The following is a 10,491-nucleotide window of genomic DNA, read 5'->3' as shown; positions in this document are numbered from 1 at the left end:
ATCACTAACTCAATAAAGTAAAACAGACCCAGGCTTGTGTGGTGTACTACTAAAAAATCTTATGGATTTTGCAACATTAGGATCTATGAATGGTAGTGGTGGTGGTGGCTTGATTTGTGCCTTCAATTTTTCCAGTTGGGTAAGCAATAATTCTCCAAGATCTTCTTGTTTTCTTCACCAACATATGAACCATAAAAGGTTCATCATGATGAAGTTGTGTAATAATGTTATTCTAAGGCATTATTATTATTCCAATAGTAGAAAAACACAAATAATGTTTTCAGCTCATAGTTCCCTTAACAATAATAATTCCCATTATCCAAATAATGATGATCAAGGATCATCAATGGAGGGTGTTGTTTTTTGTGATGCAAATTATTCTCCTTTGACTCCAATAAGTTTTTTGGAGAGAGCAGCAAGGTTTTGTGGAGAAAGAACATCACTTGTTTATGGTTCTTTGGAGTATAAATGGAGTGACACATATCAAAGGTGTTTGAAACTTGCTTCTTCTCTCACTCAGCTAGGGATCTCACCTGCTGATGTAGTAAGTCTTCTCCTTTAATTTATGTCTTTTTAATATTATGAATTTAATTTTGATGTATTATGAATTTAATTTTAATGCACTGTAAATATAAAATTGTTTTACACGTATATAAAAATAACTACTTTTTATGTTAATAATGATTTATAATTGTACGATTGTGTAAAATGTTTTACATGGTCAGTATACGAAAATTAAACTCTTACTACTATGTATCATGTAAATTCTTAATGTCAAGAATAATTATTATTCTTATAGCATAAGGTGATACTTAAGCTTCTGTTTGATAAATATAAAGATACACAGACCAAAAAAAAAAAAAAGATTCCATCTTTTTATTATTCACATGAAATGATAATTTTTAGCTTCTTTTAATATTATTTTTGAGAAATAAAAATTTCTGTATTTCTGTCTATTGTTATGTCTAATTGTTTACCGTTTTGGATTATAAAACATCTACACATTTCTATCTTTCAGACATAGTTTTTTGTTTTTCCGGTTTTTTTCTCTTTCTAATATATTTTTATCTTTACATTTCTATTTTTATATTTGTATTTTGTCACAGGACAGAAACCAAATGAAACTAATTAAGGATTAAATTGAGCATTAATATTTTCGTTTTAATATGTGAAGATATTTTTTTATAAAAATTATTATAGTTAAAAACGGTTAGATAATTAAATATATTTGACTAAATTTCTTAACACAATATATGTCGACATCCTAATTATCATTTTCACATAAAAATATTATTACGAAAATAACTACTTTTATTTTAGAAAAACCTTTCATTAGACATGTTAAACCGATTAATTCCCTTCAAATTATATATTATATATACCTGCTCTAAAATAAAAGCCTAACCCATTTAAAAAAAATTTGTGAGTTAAATGGGCTAGTCCTTTTTTTTTTCTAAATAGAAAAGTTTTAAATTTTTAATTAAAAACAAAAAAATAAATCTTGATGACTTATTTAAAATAGTTAATTTGAGTAAGTTCGTGCCCATTATTATATCTTATCTTTCATGTTCAGATTGCATTACCTATTCTTATCTTATTCTTATTGGAAATATGTACATTGTTTGAACTTTGAATTTTGATTTGGCCCTCTCTCTCTCTCTGATCTATGAAATATGAAATTATATATAACATGCAACACGTGGCTTCATTGATTTCCTTATCTCACTACCAAACAAATCATTGGAAAAAAAGTGATCATAATTGTGATGATTTACTAGCTAGGTCCTACTTTGATGATTCTACTCAGAAACCGATAAACTCATCACTTTCACTATGTTTTCATAGTCACATGACACGTTAAAACACTGTTTAAGAGTGTGAAGTGTCAACTATACTAGTTATCCACAACCATGAAACAACTTTTCAAGAACATGCTTTGGACAAGTTCTCTTAGGAATTCAAGAGCGACCCTTTTCATTTCATCGCATAAATCACTTAAATTTTGCAACTTTTCCAAAGATCATAAGGATCAAGGATCATGGGAATCAATGGAGGGTCTATTCCACTGTTCTGCAAATCTTGTTCCTCTGACCCCAATAGGGTTCTTGGAGAGAGCAGCAAGGTTTTGCAGAGAGAGAACTTCACTTGTTTATGGTTCTTTGGAGTATAAATGGGGTGAGACACATCAAAGGTGTTTGAAACTTGCTTCTTCTCTCTCTCAGTTGGGAATTTCCCGTGGTGATGTTGTGAGTTTTGTTTATTACTTCTGTCACTCTGTGTTTACTTTGATAACTTGTCAAAATTATTTTTTATTTCCCCCCCAAATTTCCTTGGTTTGTAGATTTGTGTAGAATAGTTGAAAGTATTTAAACTTGTGTTTGTCAGAAGTACCAGTATATTAGAGTTAGAAGCTGTTTCTGCTTCTGATTTTGTTGTGGAAGTCCTGAAAAGTTGTATCTGTTTCATCCATAGTTTAATATTTCAGGTTTTGGTAATTGATTAACTATTAAGTCAAAGTTTAATAAATAGCATTTAGAGGCCTGAGACTTCTATAATCATCTTGATATTTTTGGATTTTCATGTTAGGAAATTTATATAAAACTGGTTTAATGCATATATTTATTATGATAAGCCTTTGTTGTGTCATATTATTCATGTAGCCGACCCTACCTAATGAGACAATGCCTAGTGGCTGTTATTGCTGTTGAATCTTGTACTAAGAAAAATATTAGGAAGCATCCTTAAACTCTTTAAGGTGAATGGATTCAATCATTGATGCTATTGTATATTCAATGTTGTTTTGAAACAGGTTGCAACATTATCACCTAATGTTCCAGCAATGTATGAGCTGCATTTTGCAGTCCCAATGGCTGGAGCCATTATCTGCACCTTGAATTCGCGCCTCGACGCATCCATGGTTTCAGTCCTGCTGGAGCATTCACAAGCTAAGATCCTCTTTGTAGACTACCAACTGCTTGAAGTCGCGCGCAGCGCATTAGACCTGCTATGCAAAAGAACATCATCAAAATTACCAATTCTAGTCCTAATTGCTGATTCTGATTGTGATTCTGATTCAACAATTGACACTTCTTCAATTAGTTATGAGTATGAGATGCTACTAGCAAATGGTGAAAAAGGGTTTGAAATAGTTAGGCCAAAGAGTGAAATGGATCCTATAAGTGTTAATTACACCTCTGGCACCACATCAAGGCCTAAAGGAGTAGTTTATAGCCATAGAGGCGCGTATTTGAACTCACTCGCGACAGTTCTACTCTTTCGAATGGATCTCTTCCCAGTGTATCTATGGACAGTTCCTATGTTCCATTGCAATGGATGGTGCCTTCCTTGGGGCGTGGCAGCGCAATTCGGAACCAATATTTGTCTTAGGAAGGTAAAGCCTAAGGACATTTTTGATAATGTGACAAATTACAAGGTTACACACTTGGGGGGAGCTCCTACAGTTCTTAACATGATTGTGAACTCTGCTTCATTCGATAGGAAACCGATCGATCACAAGGTATTGGCTATGACAGGTGGCTCTCCTCCGCCGCCTCAGATCATCGCCAAGATGGAAGAGCTCGGATTCACAGTTTCTCACCTCTATGGCCTCACAGAAACATATGGCCCAGGCACTTTTTGTGTCTGGAAGCCTGAATGGGACTTACTTGCGCCGCAAGAAAGATCAAGAATGAAAGCAAGGCAAGGAATTCCACATGTTGGCTTGGATGAAATTGATATCAAGGATCCGGAAACAATGGAGAGTGTTCCAAATGATGGGAAAACAATGGGGGAAGTTATGTTTAGAGGGAACACAGTGATGAGTGGATACCTTAGAGATTTGAAAGCCACAAAAGAAGTTTTCAAAGATGGTTGGTTCCATAGTGGTGATCTTGGTGTGAAACACCAAGATGGATACATAGAAATCAAGGACAGGTTGAAGGACATTATAATCTCCGGCGGGGAGAATATAAGCTCGGTCGAGGTGGAAACTGTTCTGTACAACCATCCAGCCGTGCTTGAAGCAGCAGTTGTTGCCCGGCCGGATAATCATTGGGGACAAACTCCATGCGCATTCGTCGAATTGAAAGAAGGGTATAATGATATGGATTCTCAAGAAATAATCAACTTCTGTAGGGATCATTTGCCACATTACATGGCACCTAAAATAGTGATTTTTCAAGATATACCAAAAACTTCAACAGGGAAGATACAAAAGTATGTTCTTAGAGAGAAAGCCAAGGCATTAGGAAGCATTTCTTGACCCACCCCATTAGTTATAATTAATTGTAATTGATTCACATGAAAGGTGTTCTGCACAATATTCAATTCATAGTGTTAATCACTGTTATTGATAATCATATGCTTATTTTGAATAAAAGAAATTAATTTGTACCTTTTATAAGGAATTCTTTATAAGGTTTAGTTCTCTGCTAACACACTCCATGCTCATTCTTTCTTTTGGTGACTCCACAGAACAAGCAAGTCCAATTCTAAAGAGTGAATACAAACATTTCTTTGCTGTTGTTCCTTCTATTTCTATGGACAGAAGAATTGGATCTACAATCTGCAAGAGTTTATCTGGAAATGCCATCCTTACATAGCTATGGAGATTGTGACCAAGTTGAAAAGTTTCCTCAGTAGGTCTTCTTCCTGTTAACATTTCCAAAACAAGAATCCCAAAGCTATACGTGTCGCCTTGTTTCGACACCTCTGAACTCATTCCATACTCTGCAATATGTTGTGAATTGGTTAATACATCTTAAGAAACAAAGTTGTTAAATTTAAATCACTCTTTTGAAGATGACATTATACCTGGAGGAGTATAACCAATAGTACCATTTATTCTGGATATGATATTTTGCTTATATGATTTGTCATTGATTTTTGACAGAAATCTTGCAGATCCAAAGTCACCAACATGAGCAACCATGTTATCATCTAGAAGAATATTGCTCGGCTTTAAATCGCAATGAACAATAGGCTGCGCGCATTCGTAGTGAAGATAGCTTATTGCTGAAGCAACATCAGTTAGAGTCCTTATTCTTTGGTTTAGACTCATCAAGGTTTGTGGCACTTCTAATCTTTCAATATCTGGATGCAACCATTTATCCAAGCTTCCATTTTCCATGTATTTGAACACCAGAGCTTTGAATTCTCGGCCGTTGTGATCTGTACTCGAGCAACAGGTTAGAATCTTAACCAAATTTCGATGGCTAATGTGTTTCAGTGCATTGCATTCGGCCATGAAACTCGCTCGAGCTCCTTTCTTTTGAAGGTTTAAGACCTTTATAGCAACAACTTTGTTAGTCGAGGCGAGATTTCCTTTGTAAACAAAGCCGAAATTTCCAGACCCTATCAAGTTGCTAGCTGAGAAACCATTAGTTGCTTGGTGAAGTCTTTGATATGACACCTTTTCAAATAAGTCATTTAATGCTGATGAATCTGAAATTGGTTCATTCTTTCTTATCCTCATCATATAAGCAACAAACATAGAACACAACAGAACAAGAAAAGCAACCATAGAAACTATCATCACTGCTGTGTCCTTGAAACTATGATGTCTTGGTTGTTTTGAACCGTGGCATGGTGGTAACTTCAGCTCAGAGATTCCTCCACAAAGCTTAACATTACCAAATAGTGTTATAGCAGTTGAATTTCCAAACACACCTTTTCTTGGAACTTCACCATCCAACATGTTGAAAGAAACATTTAAGTATTCTAGAAGAGATAGATCTTGTAGCGCGGTTGGAATCGATCCAGACAAGTTGTTTCTTGATAGGTCTAAATGTTGGAGACTCTTCACCATAGCCAAAGATGAAGGTATGGTTCCATTGAATGAATTACCTTGTAAGTTAAGGTACTCGAGGTTTACCAACTCTCCAATATTCTCAGGAATTTCGCCAGACAGATAATTTTTCGAGACGTCCAACTGACGAATAAATTTCAACAGGCTTACTTGTCCCGGAAGGTATCCGGTCAACGAGTTTTCGTACAAGTTTAGTAGGACTGTCAAAGAAGAAAGACCTATAACTTCTGGAGGTATGACTCCACTAAGATTGTTAGTTGCAAGGTCTAGAATTTCTAAACTTTTGCAATTTCCTATACTTGGAGGAATGTTTCCTCTTAGCATGTTGTCTGAGATTCTTAGCTCAAGCAATTGGCTAAGATTCCCTATAAAGGGTGGAATTTGTCCTGAGATTTTGTTATAACTCAAATCCAATCTTTTCATTGTTTGAAACTTTACAAATGTTGTTGGAATTGATCCTACAAAAAAGTTGAGTTCCATGGTAAGGACATCTAAATTAATGTGATTTCCTAAAGTGGCAGGAATTTCTCCAAACAATAGGTTATCACTAAGGTATATTTCTCTGAGCCGGTCGGAAAAGTTGGCTATATTTTCCGGCAAACGGCCAGCGAAATTGTTGGCGGATATGTCCAATATTTCCAACTTACTACAATTTTGCAAAGATTCTAAGAACTCAGAGTCCTTAAGTGAATAACTTCCTAGATAGTTGGAACCAAAATTCAACCACCAAAGATCATGCAACTTTGCTAGACTTGGAACTTCCCCTAAAAAACTATTATTAGTGACATCAAATCTTCTAAGAGAGGTTGCATTGGTGATTGAAACAGGGATTGAACCTGACATTTGGTTGCTTCCAATTTCAAAAAGTTGGAGCCTAGGGAGGGAGAAGAACATGTCGGCCGGAAGAGAGCCGTTAAAGTGGTTGTTCGCGGCCGAGATGTAAGTAAGAGATGACACATTGTAAAGAGAATAAGGAAGCATACCACATAATTTGTTGGAAACCATACCAAGAATTTGCAAATGTTTTAAGTTGCCAATGTTTTGTGGTAACTTTCCCTCCAAGTTGTTATATGAAAGAGAAAGTACAACAAGGGATGAAAGATTCCATATGGAATATGGTATCTTCCCTGATAAATGATTCTTGGCCAACCATAACCATTGAAGTTCTTTAAGAGAACCAATCTCCATTGGTATTTTTCCACTAAGATTGTTCCCTTGTAAATATATACGCCTGAAAAAACATATATATATATTATGATGATTAGAAAAAAAGTAACACAAATATTATAAATTCACAAATACTCTTAACACAAGTACACAACAATTTCAAAACAAAATACACATACTTTTGAATACTTGCTAGATATTTTTGTGTTGTACAGAAAGTATTTTCTATTAACAAAAATTACTAATCAATAAAAGTGAAGTGTATGCTTATGTAGGGTGAAAAATATAACCAGTGGTGGAGTTTAGTTCAGACAGGGGTGGCCATGCCCCCCAAACTTTTTATAAAAAACTTAGTAGTACTTTTTCAAAAGATAAAAAATAGTTCGATTGACTTAAATACTTTACTATGACTTAAAGTATCTAATAAGTTCAATAAACAACACTCTCTCTATTTTAGGTTCAAATATAAAAAATTAGATATCTTTTATTTATTTAATTTAATATTATTTTATATTTTACTATTTATTTAATTTAATTTTTTATATGATAAAAAATAATAGAATATTCAATAAGTATTAATATTATTGTATTTGTATAAATTGATAAAAAAAAATTCAATAAATATTATAAATTTTAATATTTGTCCTTCTAACTTCTTCTTTATATATTTTACAGGATATATATTCAAATTTTTATATAAAATAATAATGAAAAATCAAAGAATTGATACATTTTTTAAGAAGAAGGCTAATATTTAAGAAGGAGAACATATAACTTTTACAATATCAACACATGTAGATAGTTCTTCTACTTTAATGAATCACGAAGAAAGTGAGATATAACCTTCAAAAGTTCAAAAAGTTATATCTGATGACTTTAACTTTAACTTTTTGGAACGAGATCTTGAAAAAGGGCTTTAAATTTGGCAGTATCACCAAAACCAGAGAGATGAGATTAGACAAGCTTATCTTAAATGAGGTCCATATAAAAAAATATTTTGACAATTATTTTCTATTTGACCCCTCCCAAAATTTTGTTTCAAGTTCGGCCACTGAATATAACCAACTAATAATTAATCTAAAAATATCTAACACTATAATATCTTTAACAATACCTAAGTTCCAAACAACTTGTTAAGTTGGTCGGAATTTCTCCGGCCAGCGAGTTATTGGCGAGAAAGAGTAGTCGCAGCCTAGACAGATGACCAAGTTCCGGCGGGATTTCGCCATAGAAATTATTGTTTTGAAGGTTGAGAGTTTGTAAAGAAGAGAGATTGCCAATATGGGGTGACATGAACCCTTGCAATTGATATCCTTCTAAGTTCAATTCCAAAACTCTTTGCTCTCTTTTGCTACATGTGATTCCATGCCAATTGCAAAATTGGTTGGAGCTATTCCAAGAGGTTAAGATTTTATAAGGGTCATTGGATATAGCTTCCTTGAACTTGAGCAGTGCATTAAGCTCATCATTGTTATTGTTGTTGTTTTCTATTGCTAGAGAAAAAGAAGCTATGTTAGATTGAAAAAAACAGAGAAAGTTTATGGTAAAGGAGAAAAGAAGAAGCTTCATTTTATTGAGAAACATATATCTTTAACCTTTGGAGATTTTGTGTTTTTGTTTTTGGCTCTAAATTCTCAAAGAAGAGAGCCTCTATGTGTGTGTATATATAGTTAAAGACATAAAGGTTCATTGATTTAAATGACTTTCTAGGTTGGTTCTTCTTTATTTGTTTTGACTTCAAATTTGTTTAATCTTATGTTTTCTTTTGCTTTCTTTCTGGTTTTCATGAATTGCACTTCCCATCCTAGAGGTTAGGCAACATTACATTTAAAAGACATGTCAATTATAAAATTAGTGTATTAATAAGTACTAATCTTAGGGGTGAGCATGGGTAGTGAGTACTCGATTACCTGTTTGAACCCGAACCAAACCAATTAAATTGGTTATCGAACTAATGGGTAATCGGGTCCAACCGAACCAAACCGATAATCTTTGTTAGTGTTTGGTTCGGGTATCGGTTCTGGGGTGCGGAACCCGAACCAACCTGCAAACCCGATCATATATTAATTAAATAAGAAAATAAAAAATATATATGACTTTTTCATTAGACAAAAATTATCACTATTAATATATTTGGATTTTAATGAGTTTAGTTTTTAATGTATTTGATATTTAACATATTTAGATTATTTCTATTGATGTTACATGTTTATTGTACTGGTTGAATTTTTAAGATAAAAATTTGATTTTTTTTATGAATTTTAAAGTCATCGGGTACCCAATTACCCGAACTGAACCAATCTATTCTTAATCAGTTTGGTTTGGTTCGGGTACATGTACAAAAAAACACAAATCCGAACCAAACCAAACCAATTATATTTTGATCGGTTCGATTCTAATTTTACCATAAATTCGAACCAAATCGACCCGTGCTCACCTCTATCTAATTTTAAGAACTAATTATTTTATATCTATTTAAGTATTTGTTATTGATTAAAGAGTTGCTACATATATATCATGAGATTCGAAACTCTAATTCTTATTTAAATGAACGAATAAGTTAACTAGTTACTAATTCAAATTGATTTAAATAGTAAGTATTTCCTTTTTTTTTCTTGTCATGGTCAACAATTTGGAATTCAGGCAGAGTAGCAATAAGCTGCACTACCAATTTTTAATGTATTTATTCATTCTAAATTTCTAATAGTGCTTATAAGTGCGTTTCTTTTGATACCATTGAGATATTTTATTTAACAAATAAAAACTCTTGTAAAACTTTTTAAAAATTTCTGCTGATAAAAAAGAAAAAAAAAAATCATTGGCTCCATCTTTAATTCTCAGATAAATCACTATATATGATGTCATATGCTTTTAATTAATTTGTTGCTATCTTCAACTCTAAAATGACTATGTTAGCAATTATTTCACCTTTTTAACCAACCTCTTTTTCAAGCACTAAGGGCATGTTTAGAAGTTTCAAAAGTTTTTTTTTTTTTTTTTTAACTTTTAACTTATAAAAAGTTACATTAATGATATTTAGTACAATCTTTTAAATATATTTTTAACTTCTCAAAAAGTTATTTAAGAATTTTTAAAGAAATAAAAAAAATTAATTTTTTTCATTCTCAAAATCTATTTTATCACTCTTATTTATTAAATGACTTTAAAATAAGTATTTCTATGATAATTTTTCAAATATAAAATAATTTATTTATAAATTACTTTTAATATAAGTCCTTATATTTTAAGTTCTTTTTTCCAAAAGAACTTAGTGTTTGTTTGAGCTCCATTATTTTGATAAAAAAAAATTTTTTAATTAATAAAGATCTTTTTTATTTTTTAGCGTGTTTGGTAAATTTCTAGTAGTAAAAGTAAAAACACTAGAAAAATAAAAAAAAAACATCTTTTTTGAGAAGCTATAATTTACATATTTTTTTAAAAGATCTTTTTTTCTTTAAAAAAAGATGTTTTTTACGTAATAAATAAACAAAAAAGTACTTTTATATTGTTATATCCAA

General features: G+C 32.2%; 2 protein-coding genes across 4 annotated transcripts; one reads left to right on the top strand and one right to left on the bottom strand.

The window, feature by feature from the left end:
- LOC148561249 (isovalerate--CoA ligase AAE2-like) lies at positions 1-4,397 on the top strand. Of its 3 annotated transcripts, none has more exons than XM_088490142.1 (2): positions 1-544; positions 2,810-4,397. In XM_088490142.1, the coding sequence occupies exons 1-2, from the start codon at positions 62-64 to the stop codon at positions 4,259-4,261; spliced, it is 1,935 nt and encodes a 644-aa protein (XP_088346268.1). In that variant the 5' UTR covers positions 1-61; the 3' UTR covers positions 4,262-4,397. The 3 variants fall into 3 exon arrangements, with proteins under 3 accessions (XP_088346268.1, XP_088346267.1, XP_088346269.1); XM_088490141.1 differs by lacking the exon at positions 1-544 and adding an exon at positions 1,608-2,246; XM_088490143.1 differs by lacking the exon at positions 1-544 and adding an exon at positions 1,901-2,175.
- On the bottom strand, positions 2,603-9,993 carry LOC148561248 (LRR receptor-like serine/threonine-protein kinase EFR). Its single transcript, XM_088490140.1, has 3 exons — positions 8,088-9,993; positions 4,813-7,037; positions 2,603-4,728 (listed from the first exon to the last, which is right to left on the bottom strand). Exons 1-3 carry the CDS (start codon positions 8,555-8,557, stop codon positions 4,397-4,399), a joined length of 3,027 nt encoding a protein of 1,008 aa, XP_088346266.1. The 5' UTR covers positions 8,558-9,993; the 3' UTR covers positions 2,603-4,396.
- Between the last annotated feature and the right edge of the window lie 498 nt (positions 9,994-10,491).

This window comes from Arachis ipaensis, chromosome B6, assembly GCF_059453495.1.
Source record: "Arachis ipaensis isolate K30076 ecotype BB chromosome B6, ASM5945349v1, whole genome shotgun sequence".
NCBI lineage: Eukaryota > Viridiplantae > Streptophyta > Magnoliopsida > Fabales > Fabaceae > Arachis > Arachis ipaensis.
This window is presented reverse-complemented; position numbering and strand designations above follow the sequence as displayed.

What these genes read in the sequence shown, in the direction of transcription:
- LOC148561249 (XM_088490142.1), top strand. Translation starts at nt 62, where the DNA reads ATGGATTTTGCAACATTAGGATCTATGAATGGTAGTGGTGGTGGTGGC. An exon ending in GGATCTCACCTGCTGATGTA is followed by an intron (nt 545 to 2,809) that starts GTAAGTCTTCTC and finishes GTTTTGAAACAG; the next exon opens with GTTGCAACATTATCACCTAA.
- LOC148561248 (XM_088490140.1), bottom strand. Translation starts at nt 8,557, where the DNA reads ATGTTTCTCAATAAAATGAAGCTTCTTCTTTTCTCCTTTACCATAAAC. An exon ending in ACAAGTTGTTTGGAACTTAG is followed by an intron (nt 7,038 to 8,087) that starts GTATTGTTAAAG and finishes ATGTTTTTTCAG; the next exon opens with GCGTATATATTTACAAGGGA. An exon ending in TATTGGTTATACTCCTCCAG is followed by an intron (nt 4,729 to 4,812) that starts GTATAATGTCAT and finishes AACATATTGCAG; the next exon opens with AGTATGGAATGAGTTCAGAG.